We start from the raw sequence: 24,639 nt of genomic DNA on the forward strand, positions 1-24,639 counted from the left end.
TAGGATACAGAAACATTTGGCTCAATTGATCTCTTCCTCAATATTTGCTTTGCTCCCAAAGTTTAGGGGTAATAATCCTCTTTTGATTCTATAAATTATATAATACTATCTTATCCTTACAACATCTAAGTTAGCTAAATGATTTGTATTTCTTTTGGACACTAAGCTGCTGCATGTAATCACTAGTTTTGTTTTACCAGTCTGAAAATTTTAAAAAGTGGACATAATGGATTACTTACCCATGCTTACTGTCAACATGAGGACAAGCTTTCTGTTTGTTAAAGTAGCAAATTCTGGACTATCTTCCCATCACCAAGTCACACTACAGGGGAAAAAGATGTGAAAGTATATTTACTAATAAAGTATAGCATATTAAACAAAATCTCCTTTAAAAATATGCATAAAGTCCACTTTATTAAAAAAATTCTTAAAAGTAGTGAATCTGTCAAAGTCTTTACCACAGAGAGTTGTACAGGTTGGGTCATCTAGTATATTCAAGGCTGAGATAGAAACATTTTTAGAAGTAAAGAAATGAAAGGTTATGGGAAAAGGCAGGAAAAATGAGTTCAGCATTATCACATCAACCAAGATCTCGCTGAATGGTGGAGTAGACTCGATGGGATGAATGGCCTACTACTAATCCTATGGTCTAACATGAGAAGAGCATCTTCAATCACATATTGCCTGACAGTTTCAGGTTCAATCGGTGATATGACCTTTTTCCTCACTTAACAATAACAAGGTGATCAGAGATAGTAGGGAATAGTTCAGCATATTTATTTATTTATACAAAAGAACAGAAGTTGAGGGGGAAGACAAACAAATTCCATTTTATCATGGATGAAGGTTAACATTCAAACATTGACGAAGGCTGCCAACATTCTGGCCAACATTTTTAATTCAACAAATACTACTAAAAAAAATTGATTAACTGGTCATTCTTTCTGAAGCAGAATGGTTAATTAAGAATAGTTGCTTCATTTTGTGCAGGTGAGAATCGGGTTAGAACGGCCAGTTGGATGGGAGAGTGGGGGATGGGGTCAGCAGGGACCCATTATTTGTGTGTGTGTGGGGGGGGGGGTTTGGAGAATTTGGAGGGAGAGCAAGGAGATGGCAATGTCCCTGATAAGGCCAGCGGTTCTGCACATAAAGCTTCTGGTACTTTGTACCGAACAGCAGCCTGCGCTGTCAAAGCTGCCAGGGTGCTCAGACTCCTTCCACTTTTACCCACAAACCAAACATTTGCTACAGAGCCAGAACTGGGCTCACACAAGTCCCTTAGATGACAGCATTCATCCAATTATGGGGCTCAAATGGGGCAGGCGGGCAGAGTATCAGACACTTTACCCTCCTCTATAATGTGGTGGACAAGATCAGGAGCAGGTTGGGTAGAGGGTAGGCTGGCCATCAGAAGGAAAAGGTAAAAACAATGACTGCAGATGCTGGAAACCAGATTCTGGATTAGTGGTGCTGGAAGAGCACAGCAGTTCAGGCAGCATCCAAGGAGCTTCGAAATCAACGTTTCGGGCAAAAGCCCTTCATCAGGAATAAAATATTTTTATTCCTGATGAAGAGCTTTTGCCCGAAACGTCGATTTCGAAGCTCCTTGGATGCTGCCTGAACTGCTGTGCTCTTCCAGCACCACTAATCCAGTATCAGAAGGAAAAGTCAGTAGGACAAGCCAATGACACAGACTGGGCCAACACGTTTTCCAAAAGTCAAAATGAGCTCATGTACGATCAAGACATTAATTTTCAAGTATGACTGTTTTCTTCATGGCGCATCCATTTTATATATGCCCTCGTCACCTTCAAACACACTGGAGGGTGGAAGGGAGATAACATTCTCCCTCCCCCAATCATTCTCTCAAAGTATATTAAAGAACCTATGGCCCTATGTTGGAAACAGCAAAGGAGTTGTTCCCAGTGATCTGGCTAATACTCATTCCTCGATCAACTTCACAAATTGAGGTTACCTGGTCGCTGACATCATGCAATTGTGAAAGCTTATTCTGTAAAGGTTAGCTATCCCATTTCCATTAGAACAACGGTGTCTACGCATCAAAGCTATTTCATTAATTGCAAATTGCTTTGGCAATAAAAATGAAAGCATTTCTTTTTTCACATCCATTCACTCTAGTCTAACGGCAGCAACCTCTGAGATGCCCGATTTTAAAGCCAGACAGTTACTTCCCACCAAATTCCCAGGGGCACTTTGATTGGAGCGTCAGTAAGCAGCAAACATGTCCAACTTGCTCACACTGCTCACAGTCCAATTAGTTACTCACTGGGCCATGTTCTTGCCAGAGTTAAATTCAACCTCCGTTTATGTGAAAATCACTGAATAGGATTTGATGTGCTGCATACTTGAACAGGCTGCAAACACACACAGCATGGGCAAAGTTACCAGATTGCTACTGTGTACGTAGAACTGGAATGCAATGTTGCCTTCAGTGAGTGGACAAAACATTTGGGGGGGACAAAAAGTTTTGTATATTTTTCAAAACACAAAATTTTATTAAAGTTTGCATCACTTTTTGTGCAAAGACATGAGTAATCTAAACTTTATGCAGCAATTATGTAGCAACTGGACTTCCTGAACTGTCTAAACCACAGACTGAATTAAGCAATAGCAGTGTAGAAATAGCCCATAGTATTACATTGCTGAGCATCTGGACAGAAAGAAAGATCAACAATAAAAAACATATTCAGTACATAAAATGCTGGATTTTAACTGGAGTCCTGTAAGTTGATCTCATACAAGCACAGGACAGTTGAGTACAGTCAGTACTGTTGTCTTTTGCAAAGAGCTAAAGAAACTGATATGATGTGCCAGTTGTTGGGATGTACAGCCTACAGACTTGGAATCACATTACCAAGACTCAGAACATAACTAATATTAATGTGATTCTGAAATTATCAGCACGTCATGAATCATCCCTAGTACTGTATACCACAAGTTACACTAACAACCAATTTAAGATAAACATCTGGGTTTGCAAAGTGGCTCATTTACTCTTGCTAGAAGCTACACGTATTCATAAGCAGAGGTCTGTCCTCTGAAAACTGAAAGTACATGTCCAGGCTTTGCACCTTTACCAATCAGAGTCAACTTTCCAAACAATCACCATCTCTTACAGTAAAAACATTCCCTTTGAAATTTGGCATTTTGTGTCTGTCATGAAGACTGCAAGACAAAAAGCTTTCTCCAATTCAAAAAAATATTGTGTTGATCAAGGATTAAAAGGGGATTGAGGCAAAGTCAGGAGTGACAAATAACGAGGTACTTTTTTTATATTTGCAGGATTGACTGTTAAAACTAGCATTTATGGACACCATCTAATTGTCTCTGAGAAACTGGTGGTGCTTTTTTAACTGAGTGATTGCTAGGTTATTTCAGGGAGCCTTTAAATCAACCACTTTGCTGTGGCTCTGATGTTATGTGTAGACAAAATAGGTAAAGTCAGTGAATTTCCTTCCCGAAAGAACATTAGCCATCCAAGTGGGACTTTACTACATTCAGGTTATTCCACAATTATTACTATTATTATTGTTGTTAATACCAGCTTTTAATTTCAGATTTATTTAATTGTTTCAATTAAAAGTTGCCAATTGTGGTTCAGGGATTTGAACTCATGGCTAAAATTTGATATCATCTCATCCAGCCTCCACTGAGTTAAAATTAGTCTCATATCTCCGGATTACTGGTCTTAGCCTCTGCATTACTAGTCAAATAACATAAGCGCTATGTTACCCGCATGACAGTTTACTTTCTTATAAAAATGACTTGTTACAAACAATCATTGCCATGATCATCATTACTGTGAAAATGTTTACATTCCACTCGCTTCCATGGTGGGATTTGTCCAAACAGCATTAGCCTGACCTCCTGGATGAACTAACCTGGAGACATTACCACTCTGCCACCATCTCCGTGCTCAGGGATTTGGGAGGGGTAGACAGTTAATTGACTAGGACTGCAATTCTTGACCTAAACAAATAATTCCAATAGAAGCAAACAGTTGGTGACGAAGAAACAAGAATTGGTTGTAGCATTCCTGCACAATGAAGGGGCAAGCTGATGCAAGAAAAGTCAATCTATGGATAATGCACATAAGGGTTGCTGGTAGCCATCAGTCAGCACTACCAGAGTTGAAAATTACCAGAAAATACATCCACATAAAAGTACAAGGTTCTGTTTAAAAAGGAGACATAGTCCCGACCCCTGCACTCTACAAGCCCCAAACATATGCAGTTAACTTTATTTGTAAAGACAGTACATGCTACAAACCACAACCAGGACAGTCAAGCCCGGCGTTTAAAAAAAATACTTTCCACTCATTAGTACAGCACTGTTTTATTTTAACAACACATTTGCAGAACATCATGGTGTTGTATCCTCTATTCAACATGTGAGAACGAAGGATGTGATAGTCCATCTGTTTTGAATCAGATATTTCAAATGCAGCCAAATCTCTCCATCAGATGTTCCACAGCCCTGAAAGAAAAATACTAGAAAACCCTTCAGGGACTGATTTCCTCTGATTTTAGTAACTGTTTACATAAGTTTGCTGAGCTCCAAACAACATTAGTCACAAGCTTAGCAATATTTAAAAACCACTTACATTTATATAGCACTTCTAACATAATGAAATATCTCTATACATTGGAAAGAACGGTTATAAAATAGTATTTGATGATGAACTACGTAAGGAGGTATTAGACCAGAAAATGTATGTTTTCAGGATTATCTGAAAGGGGTTGGGAGGAGGGTGGTCAGGAGCTTTGAGGAGGGAGTGAAATATCAAGATATGGAAGTGGTGTGGCTCATTGAAGACATGAGAGAGGGGGGTGACCTCAGACTATGGCTAGGCTAGTGATGGGAGGATGTTAACAGGCGAGCACACATGCCTCACTTGCCCCATAAGAAAAGATACTCACCATCCAATCCAGCCGTTCTCAGCTCCCTTCAACTATAGGGTCGTCACCTCTATAGATGAAAGTAAACTGCTGTAGTGAGACATCATGTGTTTCAATAATTAAGGTACAAAATCTTTAGTGATCATGCAACAGATATTATATAATGGTGGCACGGTGGCTCAGTGGTTAGCACTGCTGCCTTAGAGCGCCAGGGACCCAGGATCGATTCCAACCTTGGGCAACTGTCTGTGTGGAGTTTGCACATTCTCCCTGTGTCTGCGTGGGTTTCCTCCAGGTGCTCCGGTTTCCTCCCACAGCTAAAGATGTACAGGTTTGGTGAATTGGCTATGCTAAGTTGCCCACAGTGTTCAGGGATGTGTAAGCTACGCGCATTAGTCAGGGTAAATATAGGGTAGGGGAATAGGTCTGGGTGGATTACTCTTCAGAAGGTTGGTGTGGACTGGTTGGGCCGAAGGGCCTGTTTCCATGCTGTAGGGAATCTAATCTAATTGAACATTGCTAAGATACTATGAAAGTTGGGTACAAAGAGGGGGTGCATAAGTTTTTAGTTTGCTTTGGACGTAAGTAAAATATTATGACTTATTCCTGAAGTACCTTGACATCATTAAGAGTCAATTTTATAGCATGAAACTGCAAGTGCACCCATTTATATGAGGAATGCCATTTCCCTTTCATACAGGACAGATGGACCAGATTCTCCTGGAGGTTCAACAGCCTTTAGTGGATGTGATTGGACTCTTCAGAGAGTCAGTGTGAATTTGATGGGCTGAATAAGCTGCTTCCATACATTAGGGATTCCATGATTCTGTTCTATTGATTCTATAGCTGAGGATAGATTTACTAAATTAAATTAAATAATAAAATAAATTAAATTGAATGAATTCAAATTTCACAATTTGAACTGGTAATAGTTGAACTCATGACTTCTAGTTTACCAATTCAAACTGTTATGCAGCAAGCTCATCAGGTGAGGATGGCATCCAGTTGGATTGTGGGTGGCTGATTGTTGTTTGCTTTCTAGATGCATTTAGTACCGTATTCAGTACAGTCTCTGGGCCCTAACAGCATTCCGTGTTAGGTACTGCAAGCTGGTGCTCCAGAACTAGCTACACAATGGCCAAGCGTTTCCAGTGAAGCTCCAACCAAGCATCAACTCATGTTGGTGTACATCCTGTCCACCAAAAACAGGGACAAATCTAACTAAGCCAATTGTCATCCCATCGGTCTACTCTCAATCAAAGTGTTGGCAAGCATCATCAATTGCACTAACCAGTTGGACTTACTCAGTAACAACCTATTCAATAATGTTCACTGGCACAGTGGTAGTGTCCCTATGTCTTGGCCAGGAGGTCCATATTAAAGTCCCAACTACTCAGAGGTGCACAATCTGTGAACAGGTTGATTAGAAACACTCAGCATTAGACCTTGTTACAGCTTTTACCTAAAAATGAATTGCTGAGATATGTTATTGAAGCTTTCTGTCTTGCACTCATCAGAACAAATGCAAGAATGCCAAATTTCAAACTTCGATTTCTATTGGATGAAAAAATATGGTGGTTGGCTAGGAAACTGACCTTGATTTATTGAGATGTTGTAATGGAGAAAGCAAATGAGAGTAACAAGATCCCCAAGCTCCAAGGTGATTCAAAAATGGTGCAAGGCTTGAATATATTCCTTTTGTTTGAAGAGAGAAGTCCAGCATGTGAAAGTGAACCATGTTACAATTCAGCTGCTTATCTCATTACTTGAAATTGCACCCACTGATGCACTCATTAGCAGTATCACATCTAACAGTAATCTTTTTGGTTTGAGTTTGCAGACTACCTGAGTAAAGTCTGCACTGAAACCACTACAAACAAAAGAAACTGCTATTTGATTTGAAAAGCTACCACTGGGCTGTGTGGCCTATGTTTCTAACATCATACTGGCACCAAAGTTCAGATAGGATATTAGTTAATTGTGTGGTAGGCGGAAAATCTTTTTAGATTGACAGAAGTATCTTGTCAGTGGAACATGCCACTGATCCTGCTCCTTGAGAAATTCACTAATGGGTTCTCCAGTACTGTACACAGTAAGCTTATCTTCTTCATTCAATATATGCAATGTGATTTGTATAACTCCATGTATAAGATTGACCTTAACAGGAATCTTCTAAACATAAGTCTGACACAGAAATAGAGAGCATCAAAACCATTCTGCAGGATAAGCTTCCTTATCAGGTCACAGTTTGCAATATCTGGTACTAACTCACAGATGAGCCAAAGCCACCACTTTCAGACCTGATAAGTGCTCAGTCACTCTTAAATTACTCTGGAAATGCCATGTATCTAAAAAACATTGACCAGCAAATAATTTCATGCTGCTCTAATGGCCATATGAATGCATTTTCTGGCCTTGCACCTGGTTTGAATTAGCCAGGAGCTTGGGAAGCCTATGTTTCCGCCATGCATTCTTCACGGCAACGTCTTGGCTAATCAGAGTCAATTTTCCAACCAATAAACCCCATTTTCTCCTGTAATAGTAAATTGCTGGGATTGTTTAAAATGTGGCATTCTTGCATTTGTCCTGATGACAAAACAAAAAGCTTTGGCAATATGTCACTCTTTTCAACACTATTCACATTCTGTCCTACCAGGCAACTGTACGGAGACAAGGAAGATATCTTCCTTTCAGAGAATCAAGTATATTTGGAATGCTCTTCCCCTGATAATAGCAGAGGCAAATTTGTTGAATATTTTTAATGGTAGATAATGGAGTTTTCATAATAAGAAAGTCTAAGGTTATCAGGAGGAACGTGCAGCTGTGGCCACAATCCAAATTACTGAATAGCAAAGCATGTTTGAGGGGCCAAATGGCCTACTCCTGGTCCTAAATAGTATACTAGTATATGTCCTCCCCTGTCCCATCTCCACTCCTATCCACCTCATATCTAATATTTCTTTATCTATCCAATAAGCATTAAGCCTCCTACCAGGTCAGATCGATCTTTAAAAAGATTCTCCACAACGCTTAATTTTAATGTTGCCATGCCAACATTTAGTGTTACTCATGGGACATGGCCCTGCATTTACTGTACGTCTATTGTTGCGCTAGAGAACATGGCAGTGAGCTGCTTTCTTACTGCTGAAGACCATGTGCTGCAGATGGACCCATAATTCCATTAGGGAGAGAGTTCAAAGACTTTAACTGAATGACACCAAAGGAACAGCGATACGTTTCCAAGTCAGGCTTGTGAGTTGCTTAAAGGGGGAACTTGCAAATGGTGGTGCTTCCTCTGCTGTTAATACGGAGTTGAACAAACAACAATTTGCAGTCTGAACATGCTCAGTTAAACACAAATTCAAAACTTTTGTCTGATTTACCTAGCCTCTTTACAAGCCTTGATCCATATCTGGCCAAGAGACTCAGCATTGAAATCCATATTAGGATGCAATGTTGTTGTACTCAGCTATCCACAAAAAAATGCCTGAGAAAGCTAGAATTGCTAATATGCAAGTGAATTTTAGCAATGCAAGTCGCATTTATTATCAAACAATCTCTCTGCCACTGAAAATGCTACTTTGCAAATGTGGAATTGTATTCCTTCACAATTTATTGTCAGAGATTTTAATAATGGTATTCTCTTCCTTTTATCTCTTTTACCTCTATGATAATCTGATCTTTCATTATCTCTTGTTCACTTCTGAACATTATTTTGCAATGCATCAAATGTAAAAATTTATACTTCCTGGTTAGCAGTCTACTTGCTCAGCAAGTTTTCTCAATCGGATTGGTTGAAAGTCATGATGTTGCACACCACACTCAAAAATAAGCAAGGTTTTCTGTACAGGGTGTCACACTGCTTACGACTTCCAGTAACAGAACATTACTACTCAAAAGCTTGTGTACGTTTTGAGACAGCTGTCTGCATAACAGCAATGAGCTGCTGTGCACTAAACACAGGATCGCTAAAATTTCAACGTGTGATTTTCTCATTCATTCTTAGGATTTTGGTATCACGAGCAAAAATAGGCACTTTTTTTGTCCATTTCTAGTTGCCTTTGAGACACAAGGGACAGAGCTTTACAGGTCTTCAGAGATGGTATGGCAAAGCGAGATGAGTTGGCCTATCTGTCCTTGCTGCAATTAAGGTTAGGAGTGGGAAGGTGTTGAGCTTGCCCATGGATCAATTGAATGGTCACTTAAGAGCCACCTCCCACCACCACTGGGATTTTACTCAGCACTGTTGTGGAACTTGCCAGGTGAAACCATGTGCAATAGGGGCCTCTCCCAAAAACAAAATTCACCATACTACACTCTTCCAAACGAGTTTGCCGTACACCTCCTTCCCTGAGATCACGGCCCCCCACTTCTATAACCAGGGCCTGTCAGCCCACCCGGGTGAGACAATTAAATTTTATATGTTTCTTCTTTGAGACTGTCTACATTCCTGTCTGTGGCCACAGCTCCCAGTTGAGTTGAGTTAAATCGTTTCACGCAACAAGTTGTTGTAATTTGCAATTTACTGCTTGAAAAGATCATTTCATTACATTCTAAACTGTGGGCCAAAAGACATCTTTCTTGTTATGATTCTAAAACAAGTGGTGAAAGGCCTTCTGCACGAACAACTGCACTTTTTATGGCATTTCTTCGAAAATGTGTTATAACCTTTATTACAATACTTCACATCATGCTTGGTCAAGATACATCAACTTTGCATGATGCTGGCATGAGGTTGATGTTGCACATTTGGTAGGCAGTCCTTTTATTCAGCATATTCACACACTTTTATGTTCGCTTTAGGTGGAATGAAAGGATGAACATATCAGGAATGCTCACAATGTCCACAAGATCAAAAAACCATAAGACCATAAGAAATAGGTACAAGACTAAGCTATTCGGGTTCACGTGCCCGCTATGCCATTCAGCAGGACCATGGCTGATCTGACATTCCTCATTTTCTTGCTTTTATCCCATTACCCCCTGATGTCCCTACTGATCAAGAATCTATCACTGCCCTAAATATACACAAGGGCACTGCCCCCACTGCTCTCTATAACAAGGAGTTCTAAAGACTCACTACCCTCAGAGAAGAAATTCCTCCTCATCTCAACCTTAAAATTGGTGTCCCTTAATTCTGAAACTATGTCTTCTGGTCCTAGACTCTCCCACGAGGAGAAACAGCGTCTCAACATTTACCCTGTCAAACCCCTTGAGAATCCTGAAGATTTCAATGTGATCATGGCTTTTTCTTCTAAAGCTAATTAGGTTAGGGTCCCAACATGTTAGCCTTTGCTTTATTGGTCAGAGTATTGAGTACAGGAGTTGGGAGGTCATGCTGTGGCTGTACAGGACATTGGTTAGGCCACTGTTGGAATATTGCATGCAATTCTGGTCTCCATCCTATTGGAAAGATGTTGTGAAACTTGAAAGGGTTCAGAAAAGATTTACAAGGATGTTGCCAGGGTTGGAGGATTTGAGCTATAGGGAAAGGTTGAACAGGCTCGGGCTGTTTTCCCTAGAGCGTCGGAGGCTGAGGAGTGACCTTATAGAGATTTACAAAATTATGAGGGGCATGGATAGGATACTTAGACAAAGTCTTTCCCCTGGGGTGGGGGAGTCCAGAACTAGGCATGGACGGGTTGGACCAAAGGGTCTGTTTCCATGCTGTACATCTCTATGACTGTATGCTTATAAAACAATCCCTCCATATGAGGGATCATCCTAGTGAATCTCTGCTGAAACAACCGCCAAATGAAATAATATGTTTCTTTCGAAAAGGGAACCAAAACTATTCACAGTACTCCAGGTGTGGTTTCACCAGCACTTTGTTCAGTTGCAGTGTGACTTCCTAACTCCTATACTCCAAACCCGTTGAACTAGGATCAACATCCTTTTTTTAATTCCAGAAGTGCTCCCACATACAACTGAACAATTTATTTCCCATCACCAAACCACTTGTGGTTTTTTTCTTGTATTTATTAATGACCACCAGTAAATTATCCGCATTATTCAACTGATTATGTACAAGTCCATTTAGGGCAATGAGCCAACATTCCATTCGCATTCCTGATTTCCTGCTGCACCTGGTGTGTTGGCTTTCTGTGCCCACCCACAATACAACATGTTGGATTACAAATAGCAACATTTGACAGACTGTTGCTGCATAGCCAACTGCTGGCAACCAGAATCAACAAGATAACAAAAAGAAACAACTTTAAGGCATTGACTTGGTAATTCCAATGTAAGCTTGTGGCACTCCGCTGGTCGCAGGCCTCCAGTCTGAAAAACAACCCTCCACTACCACCCTCTGTCCCCTACCTTTGAGCCAGTTCTGTATCCAAATGGCATAGGTTACAATTAAGGTTGGATCAACCTTTAAAATTAGCCATTAAACCGTGTCTAAAAGATTGTCACAGTTTCTTGTATTTGAGGTAAACAGCAGTACATATGCTCACGGCACAAATTCCATTAATATATGAAGTGGACAAAACTATTCTTACTCTTCGCAAAATGAAGAGGTATTTTGCTCAGGCATTGAAATATTCAGCAAAAGACAGCTTGCCACAAAACATAGGCAGTTACATGAAAATAAAACTACTTTAAAACTTTGTTGCTAAAATAACGGCTTCTCATTTGCACATTGCCAAAGGCTCTCTTAGAATTGGCTGTGACCTAGTATTTCCAGTCGTGATGTTGACATTTTCTAAAACTGCAAACTTTTTAATGTGTAGACTGTCAGCAGGTTCAGAAGAAATCCTGACTCTCTAGGCCAGTTGATTTTGCATTACCAACCTATATAATTTATGCTGGAAGCAGTTAATATTTTAGCAGAAACTTGTATTTTTGTAGCTACCTTTGAGATGGTAACATGTCCCAAGATGTTTCACAGAAACATGATTGAACTACAGGTTTAGTTATGGGAGTTTGCTGTGTGCACACTGGCAGCTGCATTTCCTCCGGTGACAACTTTAAAAGTACGTAATTGGCTGTAATGTGCTTTTGGGGTTTATGACCAGTTTTGTTTTGGTCGATTTGTTCAGGTTTGCTACCTCTCACGTCTGGATCATGTGGGACTTAAACCTGTGCCTTCCAGTCTGGGGATAAGGGCACTACCATGGCACCACAAGTGGACCTTAGTTACATGAAGGCCAGTTTCCCTTTTTCAAAACCTGGTGCTCTTACATTTGTTGATGTCACACATGGATCAAATTAGCTGAAGATTTCTGTGATGATGGAAATCTGAGATGGTTCATTCACATGGCACCTCTGGCTAACACTTGTACTTTCCATGCATTTGCTGAGTTTTATAATGTTTGAGGGTAAGAACATTCATGGAACATCCTATCTGTGTTAATTTAATTGTCAAATCATTCATGAATAAATGTGTTGGAGTGGCAGTTTTAGTCTGATTTGTAAATTGTGGGATTGCTTGTGAAGTTTATAAACTCTTGCTGTTGGGTATGCATGGTGCCCCCTGTGGCTTCACTAGTTAGATCTTATTAGGTTCTACTCTTCTACTTTCCTCATTGAACTAGAATTGCACACATGCCTTGATTGGAATTGGCAAAACAGAATTTGTAACCTCCTGGTCAAACAAATTCCTCACTCTACATTACAAATCAGTGCAGTGGATTAATTCAGTCAGGAATGTAAAGGTCATGTCAGCATACTCTTACCAGACCTTCGGGCTGCAATCTCATTGCAAGAAAGAGTCAACTCATGGTGGTTTAACCTGAGGGTCACCATATCCCAGGCAAGGGGGAAGGTTGACAAATAAGAAAAGTAGTATCTCATGAAAGCCTGGTTTTGAGCTGCTGGATTTGTTTTGAATCAATCCGCTTGGAAAATCATAGCTACACAACATGAATTAGGGTGTCCTTCACATGAAGATGCGTTAATAATGAAGAGCTGGTCACTCCTACCAATACCATTGCGGACCCCTCAAAGATCAGCAAGGTGGCCATTGTGTGGAGCCGCAAGGGATGGAGCAGATACTAAACGAGTATTTTGCATCAGCATTTACTGTGGAAAGGGATATGCTAGATATAGAAAGTAGCAAAATAGATGGTGACACCTTGCAAAATGTCCAGATTGCAGAGGAAGAAGTGTTGGATGTCTTGAAATGCATAAAGGTGGATACATTCCCAGGACTTGATCAGGTGCACCCGAGAACTCTGTGGAAAGCTAGAGAAGTGATTGCTGGGCCCTTTGCTGAGATATTTGTAACATCGATAGTCACAGCTGAGGTGCCGGGAGACTGGAGGTTGGCTAACGTGGTGCCACTCTTTAAGGAGGGTAGTAGACAAGCCAGGGAACTATAGACCAGTGAGCCTGACATAGATGGTGGGTAGGTTGTTGAAGGGAATCCTGAGGAACAGGATGTACATGCATTTGGAAAGGCAAGGACTGATTAGGGATAGTCAACATGGCTTTGTGCAGGGGAAATCATGTCTCACAAACTCGATTGAGTTTTTTGAAGAAGTAACAAAGAGGATTGATAAGGGCAGAGCGGTAGATGTGATCTATATGGATTTCAGTAAGGCATTTGACAAGGTTCCCCATGGGAGGCTGGTTAGCAAGGTTAGACCGCATGGAATACAGGGAGAACTAGCCAGTTGGATACAGAACTGGCTCAAAGGTAGAAGACAGAGGGTGGCGGTGGAGGGTTGTTTATCCAGACTGGAGGCCTGTGACCAGTGGAGTGCCACAAGAATCGGTGCTGGGTCCTCTACTTTTTGTCATTTACATAAATGATTTGGATGCGAGCATAAGAGGTACAGTTAGTATGTTTGCAGATGACAGAAAAATTGGAGGTGTAGTGGGCAGCGAAGAGAGTTACCTCAGATTACAACAAGATCTTGATCAGATGGGCCAATGGGCTGGGAAGTGACAGATGGAGTTTAATTTCCTTTATTGGTCAGAGTATTGAGTACAGGTGTTGGGACGTCAAGTTGCAGCTGTACAGGACATTGGTTAGGCCACTGTTGGAATATTGCGTGCAATTCTGGTCTCCTTCCTATCGGAAAGATGTTGTGAAACTTGAAAGGGTTCAGAAAAGATTTACAAGGATGTTGCCAGGGTTGGAGGATTTGAGCTATGGGGAGAGGCAGAACAGGCTGGGGCTGTTTTCCCTGGAGAGTCAGAGGCTGAGGTGTGACCTGACAGAGATTTACAAAATTATGAGGGACATGGACAGGGTAAATAGGCAAAGTCTTTTCCCTGGGGTGGAGGACTCCAGAACTAGTGGGCATAGGTTTAGGGTGAGAGGGGAAAGATATAAAAGGGACCTAAGGGGCAACATTTTCACACAGAGGGTGGTACATGTATGGAATGAGCTGCCAGAGGAAGTGGTGGAGGCTGGTACAATTGCAACATTTAAAAGGCATTTGGATGGGTATATGAATAGGAAGGGTGTGGAGGGATATGGGCCGGGTGCTGGCAGGTGGGACTAGATTGGGTTGGGATATCTGGTCGGCATGGACGGGTTAGACCGAAGGGTCTGTTTCCATGCTGTACATCTCTATGACTCTATAAATTAACAGTGTTCCACAAAAGGAGGCATTAGGGTATTTGGTTTTAAGGATGGCTTGAAGGAAGAAAAGCCAATTAACAGGCAAAGACGTGGAGGATTAAAAGGAAATTCCAGCACTTAAGACATTGGTACTCGAAAACGCAGCTGCCAATTGTGCAGCAATTAATATTGAGGATGCTCAAGAGACAAGAATTCGAGGACTGAAGACTGTCTCAAAGATTACATGCACACGGAGAGGTGAAGCCATGAAATTTGAACTTTAGATTTTAGATTAGATTGCAGTGTGGAAACAGGCCCTTCGGCCCAACAAGTCCACACGACCCACCGAAGCGCAACCCACCCAGACCCATTCCCATACATTTACCCCTTCACCTAACACTACGGGCAATTTAGCATGGCCAATTCACCTAACCTGCGCATCTTTGGATTGTGCGAGAAAACCGGAGCACCCAGAGGAAACCCACGCAGACACGGGGAGAATGTGCAAACTCCACACAGACAGTCGCCTGAGGCGGGAATTGAACCCGGGTCTCTGGTGCTGTGAGGCCGCAGTGCTAATCACTGTGCCACCGTGCCGCCCATAACTTAAGAAAGACAAATTTCAAAATTGAAGGTCATTGCTTAACTGTGAGCTAATCTAGGTCCGTGAAGACTCAGATGATGGCATACAGGACCTGGTGCCACATAGGATAAGAGCAGCAGAATGTAGATGACTTCAAGATCATGATGAGTGGAAATGGAAGATGGGGCACAAGTATATTGGAATCTGGAGATAATACATAAATGGATGACTGATTCCCCAACAGGTGAGCTGAAGCAGGAATGGAGTTGGAAGATTTAATTAGGCAGTCTGGTGATCGTACAGGTGTATGTTCTGAAATTCAGCCTCATTTAGTATATTGACCAAGGTTGCAAGGTTCAAGCCAGGCTCAGGCTCAAGATCAAGACCAGGATATTATCAGAAAGAAGGATGGATTTAGAGACTCGGGAATAGAGTTTATGGTGAAGACCAAAGATAATAGTTTCTGTCTTTGTAAAACTCAAAGAAACATTCAGGTATTTACCTCATCCTGTAGTGAACACTGGAAGACAAGATGACATTTTGAAGACAGTGGAGATATCAGGTGAATAGTAAGACTTGGAAAGCTCGGAAAAGTAAATGTTGTATTTTCAGAAGATGTCACCATCAGCTCATTTCAGGGACAAATACATTCAAACTTCAGGATCCAACTGTAGAAGCCTAAGCTAAATAATCAAACCTGAGCACATTTTTGAGGGCTTTCCTGACTGGCTACTGTTACTTTAGTGGAAAATAATGTCAGATGCAGTTGCATGACCTTTCTGGATCACAGCCAAGAATCAACTGAGGCCTTGTGTTTCCTATCAGTGCACAGCCTCTGCATCAGCAAGGCTCCATATAGTCCCTCCTCATGCTGAAATGTAGCACTGACACCCTATGGCCCTCAGCTGAACTATAGGTGATTTCTAAGGAACCTTGACCCAGAGATGCAATATGTAGACCCACTAGTACACAGATGTACATTGGTATCCTTCAAGCAAGTCACAGCTATAGTTCAGATCGTACTAATTGCCTTGTGGGTCCACCTTAGAAGAGCCAAAGTCTCAGGAGTGAATATGTACATGAAGCTGACAATCCATCTGGTAGCTTCTGCAAACAAGCAGAGGGGCTCCTGCTCTTCATTTAGATTCAGCCATTAAGGTTGAGGGGAAAATGCAAATGTTGGGCAAATCTATATACCCAAATTTCACCCTACAGTCAACCACAAGTTAAAGCAGGTGCCAGCTCTGCTAACAAGACATCAGCAGAGGTCATCCCACACCACCAGCAAGGAACAACTTCACATGTTGTTCAAGTGACAGATTTTGCTTTTCTCAATGTACTTCATTCAGCAACCAGAAGTACTGCAGCATGTGATCTCAGCTAATCTTGGCAAGGTTCTGAGGTAGTATTCCATCATCCCTCACTGGTGGAAGGATGCCAACCATGATGCTGGAAAAACCGGTAATGTCTCAAGGAGCACCATTCCAAAGTTATGCTTGCTTTCAATTCTCTTTTATTTCCTATTTTACTTTTACTTTTCCTCATTCTGTTAGAATTTGTTTTATCACCTCTTCTGCCCTTTCAGTCTTCTATTTCAGTTTATATTTTCCTTACCTAACCAATTCTGCCATGTTGTTCCTCAGTTGCAGAGAAACCTGTGTGCTTGCCCTGGGTTTTCCCCATTATAGTTAAAATCCCAATATTGGTAGGATGGGATCATTAAGTGGGCATAAATTACTCAATTAGGAGCCTGATTTGGTCCACTGACAACTGAGTCCTTCAATATCACACCCCAGTCTTGATATAATTGAAATTGTGTCAGAGGTGAGTGTTCAGTGGAGTTGCTTCTAATTTAACCCATCTTTGCAAAACAAGCTTGTGCAAAAGACTTAAATTCCTTTAAACTCTGCTGCAATATTCTAAATGAATGCTGAATGTGTTTACATGATATAGGTCAAAATAGCTTAAATTCACTGATACTACTATTAAAATCGCAAACTAAGAAATTTCATTCAGCACGCGTTGTATCCTAAAATCTGTATAATTTCAAGGACCAAGAGTTAAAAGCATTGGGAGGAACCTAATTCCTTCTCTCATAATGTGTTGAAAGTGAAGATACTATTTTATTGAATGGGAGAAGTACACATAAGTGGGCAAAATTAAGTCCAAAGCAGAAAGGTTCGTGTTAAAAATTCCAGCCCAGCCTTCAAATGAGGCCCTTAAATGGGCAATGATTATTTGTGGGTCTCAGCTCATGCTAGTGAACTTAATCCAAAGGTGGACAAGCCTGTCACCATACAGTGAGCATGAAAAGCAAACCTTGGCTTATCATCTCCTGTACGGGTATCTGTCCTTTTTCAGAGGAGCACAACATTACGACAGTGGAGTGAAGGCAGTTGAGTGTGATGGCCAACACCTCTCCACCTCCCCAATGAATCCCAGCCCTTAAACTCCTTCTGGAATGATTTACCTCTAGTTGAATCTCTCCATGGTCTGAGGCCTCCAGTGGTAGTTTTCCCCAGCCCTGAGCAAAGGCACTGCAGACCACTGACTGACCAATTTCCCTGAATGGGAGGGATTTGCACCCTTCCAGGGTGGGGCTCCTTAACCTTAACCAGGAAGGCCTGCCACTTTAGTGCCTGACAGATGTGCCTTTGCAGTGGAGGCAACGTGGCTAGTTCAATGTCACTTCAGCCAGTTGGCAAGACCCTGTCTTCTCTATATAAAATCTTCCCCATTAAATATCAATCAATAATTCATTTATTGTGAGGCAGTGGTATAAATTTGGATTGCTCTAGCAAAGAGCTGGAACATGGTGACTTTCCAAAATCACTTGTGTCTCTGCACTGAACTTATACTCCATGTGCTATCAAGTCAAACCAGTCGGGTTTCTCCCAGGCTTGCTCTTGTGTGCCCCTGTGTTCAGTGCCAATGTAAAGCTGAGGCCGGCTGACTCAGCATGTGCTCAATGATACGAAGCTCACCTTTGAGTCAGAGGACTGTACATTCCAAAGACTAGATCACACAATCCCAGGCTGACAAGGGGAATTTTGAAACAGTGCAAGTGCCCAGTCTTTAAGATGCTGTCTTTCAGAACAGCTATTAAACTGATTCAAGGTCAATGAAAAATATCCCACTCCACTAATTCAGATCGGAATAGGTGTGATCAACTAGCCATCAACCAACAACACTAAAACAGATTATCTAATCATTAACTGACGGATATTTGTGGGATTGTGTAGTGTGATAATTATGCTGTGTTTCTTACATTATAATAGTGCTAACAGTTCAAAAGAACTTCACTGGTTGTAAGGGTTTCATCAAAGATGCTATGAAACTGCCAGTTTGTAACTTATTTTGCAGTTATACTATGTTCTACAAATCCAAAAGTACAAGTTGCAATTAGATTTGAACCATTAATCTTCTTAATCATTTCATGCCTCTGTTCAAAACAGTCAAGAAAGGAACTTCATACGAATGTATTAAATATTTGTGTGTTAATTCTGCAGTCACTCTTACACTTGCTTTTTTTAAAACCTGATTACCATGTTACAAAAAAAGTCAGCAGATGCAATCATTAGATTAACAGTACTTTTCTGAAAACTCTTTTATGTTTATTGGAAATCCCCCATCATCCAGTTAAAAAGATTAAAAGTGTGCTTATGTGACCAAAATAATGATATCATACTGCTTCTCAAGTGTTCTCTGCGCATTCTCGTCTGACTCATACATTTCTTTAGTCAAGCTGCTGTACCCATGGTTACAAACTTTTATATCTCTGAAGACCAGTCAGAATTTTTAAAATTTAAATAAACACAGAAGAAATTTGCTCCTCCAGGCCTTCACTGATGGTCCATCATGATTCGGTGAACAGCTACTATGATCTCATGGTCACTTCTTGGTCTGTTCAGAGTCAAGTGTGCTCACTGTAAAAAAAAACATAGTGGGTGCATCATCCCAGGTCTCTCTCAAAGTACAGTGGAGTAATTCAATCAGCAATGTGCACACCACACTCTTCAGATTCAATGAGAGGACCATCAAATAAAGGCAAGTGACCTTGAAGATAAGCTCCACAAGCATTTGGGCAAAACACCTACAAAATCAATTACCATGGACGGGATATAGTGCCCAAATAGTTGAAAAGCATCTCCCTTGCCAGATCAAGTATGTTTAACACTCCAAATGGCCAGCATTCCAAGGGAAAACAAAAGGACATTGAAGATTTTCTTGAAGAACATGCATGACTGGACAGTTTGTTACTAATTATCCCAAATGGTTGACAACACGTCCAATCTGTATAATGCTCTGAATCACAATATCTTAATGATGAGACAGAAAGAAATAAAAGGGAGCAAATCCCTTATTGTAGATTCCATTACTCTGTGGATTATCCTGCCTCTTATGCTCAAAGATCTGTCGGTCAAGAATAGGCTTGTTCACTCACATGAAGGCCTATGCTATAAATACGAGATTCTAAGAGGAGTCATCCTTGAATTGATGGACAGCTGATGAAGGTACAAGTGTATGTAAGCGTAAGAGCATGATCAAGCTTAGTTGTTGTGCTTCTGAAGGTCGTTCTGACAAACTGCCTTAGTTACTTCATATTTAAAACTTGCAGATGAAGTGTGAGCATATTAAGGATAGACCAGTCTGGATCACCTTATCTTTTGAGAAAGAAAATCTGCCATCCTTAACTGGTTTGACACCAGATCCACTGTAATGTGCATCATAATTCTGTCATAAATGTCCAATGAAATAGCCTGGCAAGCCATTCAGTTGTATCAAACTGCTACAGAAAATCAAGGAACAAAACAACTGAAAAGATCACCTAGTATCGACTTAAATAATCCCAACCCTGGAGACTCTGCAAAGTTCTCCTTACAAATATCTGGAGGCTTACACAAAAATTGAGAGAACTAATCCATGGACTCGTCACCTTGGAGCTTAACACACGCACAGAATGACACCCTACAGTCAATGTTCTAGATACTGTCATCGGCATCCTTGAATATGTCTCTGTGCTGGCTCAACAGACACTGCAGGGCCAGTAGCAAAGCGTATGATGCCTCAACATTGACTCCAGACCTAACAAAGTTACATACCATCCGAACAACTCCTACTGATACCGTTTACTCTCCTGCCTCAACTGATGTATCAGTACTCATCCATCTTGAGTGTCAGTTGGAGAAAGCCTTGAGGATGAAAAGAAAATACTCTGGGTGTAGATTTCAATGCTATCAGCAAAGGTGGCTCAGCAGTACCATTACTGAGCAAGCTGGCTGAGTTCCGAAGGATGTATCTGTCAGATTGGACGTGCAGCACATGGAGAAGTTGAGGAACTGCTGCTTAGCACTGATGAGCTGGAAGCTAAACTTCAGATACTGTGATGTCGAAGAAGGGGCAAGCGACCTAAACACTTTATTTCAGAAGCTAGTCACACCTCTTAGGCTAATGTCTTCCAATCTGGCCTGTGTCCAAGGTCAGGAATGTGTGACTGTGAATGAAACAGTTATGGGAATCCAGGTGGCAAAAGTGAAGGAGACTCAGCCCTTGCAAATGTCTAACAGTTTCAAGGTTCTTTTGGTTTGTGGTGGGGGCTGCGGGGGTGGGTGGAAATCAGCAAAGTTGCTTATGTACTGTTGTACATTCATTTGATCGAGTAAATTATCATATTGTGATATTAAGGAAGAGTATAATCAGAAGGACACTATTCTCTACAACCAAGAGTAAAAGCTGAGAAGACTACTTTGCTTGCCCATTTTCGAGATTCTGGACATTTTCTCATGACTGGAAAGGAATTTGCAATAGGAGAGGGAGGATTCATAGTTGACATGGGCACAAAAGACAGAGATGGTCCTTGGAAAAATGTTCTGTTAATGGATAATGAGCAGCTAGGGCAATACTACAAAAGAAATCTGGCAGGAATAATGCAGTGTGTAAATGTAAGAGCCAGAGTTCGCAAGTATAAAAGGCAGAATTAAAGGCTCCGATTCTGAATGCACCCAACATTTATAACAAAATTGATTAATTACTATTGTCCCATTCAGAGGCCCTTTAGTAACCAACTAAGAACTTCCTCCACCTTGCTTTTTACCAACAGTGATTGGATACCACATAAGGAGACTGCCCGGTGAATCTTAGTAGCTTCCCCGAAGTCTCAGGTATGGGAGAAATCTCATGACAGTACACTACGCAGCCCATGAAGGATCACCATCAACTATTACCACTCCTGCAGAAACACTCCTCATGTTTCACCAGAACACACACACATCCTTTGGCTCCTGGCTGACTTAAAATTACTTATCTTGCTCCAAGGATAGTGTTCAATTCTGAATTTCCTGGAATTGTAGTTGAAGAGCTGGCTGCTCTTTCAGAGGCCTGCTACCATTGCAGGCAGGTTCCCATTCTTAAACAGTAGCTCATTAACTGCAGGAATATGAGAAAACTTGGCTGGGGCTCCTCCAAACTGAGACAGGGTTGCACAAGCTTTAACAGAGGCTACCTCTGCCCTGACAAAATCCCAGTTTGTCTCTGTTTCTCGATCCACAGATGCTGCTAGAACTGTTGAGTGTCTTCAATATTTTCTGTTGTTATTTCATACTTCCAGTATCCACAGTATTTTGCTTTTGTGTCAAGAACAGCCTCCTTGGAGTGGAGTGGAGTCCTGTAATAGAGGCTACCTCTGAATTCCACCAACCTCCAACAGCTCCATGACAAGGATCAATGGTTACCTTGGCAACAAAATGACAGAAATGAGCAAGCCGTCTCAATCTGATCTTTGGCCACAAGCTTGCTTTATAGACTGTAGGTCCAATGTTAGCCACAAAGAATACTTGAAACAAAATTAAGTATGATTATATTTTAAGCTGCGATGATATCACAAGCCTGTGGCTGTCAAAGAAAGCTGTACTATATTGAACTGTCACCAATTCTGGGCACCTCTTAGGTTAATGAATGTTCCCCTCCAACTAATCTGTGGATACAAGCGGACATCCCACACTTCATGTCAGCTCTGATGAAAAGTCTAGATTAGACTGGTGCTGGAAAAGTAAAGCAGGTTACGCAGCGTCCAAGGAGCAGGAAAATCAACGTTTCGGGCAAAAGCCCTTCATCAGGAATAGAGGCAGGGTGCCTGATGAAAAGTCATCTAGATTTGAAATGTCAGTTTGCTCTCTCTCCATCGATGCTGCCTGACCTGCTGTGATCTCCAGCACTTTTTTGTTTTTGGGAGATTCACACAAGTAGGCAAGAGCAGAGACCACTATGATAGTCAGAACAGTAAGTCATTCATTTCAGTTGTGAATGTTCACTTTGTGATGAAAGGTATGTTTTATTTTATATGTATATATTTAGGGATATGGATTTTACAATTGAGGTAGATGGATATTAATCAGTTTTGTGTGGGTGTTTTGTTTTAAACAGGTCAGGAAGTTATCAGATACAGGAGGAGAAAGGAGAAAGTGAGGTCTGCAGATGCTGGAGATCAGAGCTGAAAATGTGTTGCTGGAAAAGCGCAGCAGGTCAGGCAGCATCCAGGGAACAGGAGAATCGACGTTTCGGGCATAAGCCCTTCTTCAGGAACCAAAGTGTATGAATTTCAATAAATCATTTGATGATAGTCAAGAGCCTGGTTGGACTCCTGTAAGAATTAATAGATGAAAAGTTTATACTGCTCAATTTTCAGCAGACCAGAAAGTAATTTGTTAATTTTTGACAACAGAAGTGAAAGTTCAAAGAATCAGGAGTTTGGTTCAGAAGGAAGAACAGTTTCTACTGTTGAAGAATCAAAATTTTAAATCAGGAGAATTAGCCATGCCAGCGCAAGTATTGTAGCTTAAGTAGCTGTTCCAAGACAGGAGAGTTTGCATAGAAATTCTGAAATTGTTAGGCTATCAGAATTGAAAGACATTAATGCCATGATACTTAGAAAGGGATCATAAGACTATCTCAGCCATCTAAGGAAAAGAATCTGGGAAGAGTGAGTTCAATAATAATTCAAAAGGTCAGAATTTACTGTGGAGAAGGACATAGAAGCCAGGGAACATGGGGAAATAGATAGTGATGTCTTGAAAAAAATTCATATAAAAGAAGAGGAAGTGGTGAGGTCTTAAACATAAAAAGGTAGATAAAACTCCAGGGCCTGATCAGATGTTTCCCTGAACTTTGTGGGAAGCTATGGAAGAGATTGCTGGGTCACTTGCTGCAATATGTATATCATCGACAGCCACACAGGAGATGCCAGAAGGCTCGAGATTAGCTAATGTGCCGCCATTATTTAAGAAGGGTGGTAAGGAAAACCTAGGTAATTATAGACCAGAGAGCCTTATGTCAGTGATGGGTACATTGTTGGAGAGGATTCTGAGGAACAGAGTTTACATGTATTTGGAAAGGCAAGAACTGATAGGGATAGTCAACATGGGCGTGAACATGGGAAATCGCGTTTCATTAACTTGATTGAGTTTTTTGAAGAGGTGACAAAGACGAAAGATGAAAGCAGAGTGGTAGACACTGTCTACATAGAGTTCAGCAAAGCATTCAATAAAGTTACACATGCCAGACTGGTTAGCAAGATTAGATCACGTGGGATCCGGGGGAAATAGCCAATGGCATAGAAAGTTGGCTTAAACGTAGGAGACAGAGGATGGTATTAGAAAGTTGCTTTTCAGCCTGGAGGTCTTTGACCAGCAGTATGCCATATGGATCAGTGCTGGTTCAACTGCTTTTCATCATTTATACAAATGATTTGGATCTAAATACAAGGAGGCATGATTAGGCAGATGACACCAAAATAGCTGGTGCAGGGGACAGTAAAGAAAATTATCTCAGAGTACAACAGGACCTTGATCAGATAGGCCAATGGGCCGAGGAGTGGCAAGTGAAGTTTAACTTAGATAAATCTGAGTTGTTTCACTTTGTTAAGGCAAACCAAAGCAGGGCTTATACAGTTAATGTTAGGCAATGGTTGCCAAACAAAGAGAGCAAAAGGTACAGTTGCTTGGGGTTCCTTCAAAGTGGAGGTAGACAGGATAGGGAAGAAGGAATTTGGCATGCTTGCCTCTATTGTCAGAACATTGAGTATAGGAGTTGGGACATCATATTGCGCAGTATTGAATATTGCTAATGCCACTTCTAGAATACTGCACACAATTCTGATTACCCTTCTATAGAAAGAATGTTAAACTTGAGAAAAAGTTTACAAGGATATTGCTGGAACTGGAGAGATATATGGAGAAGCGGAATAGACTGAGGCTTATTTCCCTGCAGTGTGAGAGGTTAAAGGTGACCTCAGAGGTTTATAAAATCAGTAGGGCTATGGATCGGGTGAATAGGGTGAGGGAGTCCAAAATTAGAGGGCATAGCTTTAAGGCAAGAAGGGATAGACTTAAAACGGACCTGAGGGGTAACCTATTCACACAAAGGGTGATGCATGTATCAAACAAGTCGCCAGAGAGAGTGATGGAGGCTGGCAGAATTGCAACATTGAAAGTACATCTGAATGGGCATATGAACAGGAAGGATTTACAGGGATATGGGCCAAATGCTTGCAAATGGGACTATAAGATTGGGATGTCTGGTCAACGCGGAAGAGTTGGGCCAAATGGTCTGTTTCCGTGCTATATGAC

The 24,639-nt window shown here is 41.2% G+C and overlaps 1 protein-coding gene across 3 annotated transcripts in view; it reads right to left on the minus strand.

Moving 5' to 3' along the window:
* The window catches only part of map3k22 (mitogen-activated protein kinase kinase kinase 22), a 120,810-nt gene that overhangs the window by 83,367 nt on the left and 12,804 nt on the right, over positions 1 to 24,639 (minus strand). For all 3 annotated transcript variants that reach the window (XM_043687909.1, XM_043687908.1, XM_043687907.1), the window contains exon 2: positions 240 to 322. In XM_043687909.1, coding sequence (XP_043543844.1) covers positions 240 to 258 — 19 coding nt within the window. In that variant the 5' untranslated portion in view covers positions 259 to 322. The remainder of the gene's footprint in view (positions 1 to 239; positions 323 to 24,639) is intronic.

Source organism: Chiloscyllium plagiosum, chromosome 4, assembly GCF_004010195.1.
Source record: "Chiloscyllium plagiosum isolate BGI_BamShark_2017 chromosome 4, ASM401019v2, whole genome shotgun sequence".
Classification (NCBI taxonomy): Eukaryota; Metazoa; Chordata; class Chondrichthyes; order Orectolobiformes; family Hemiscylliidae; genus Chiloscyllium; species Chiloscyllium plagiosum.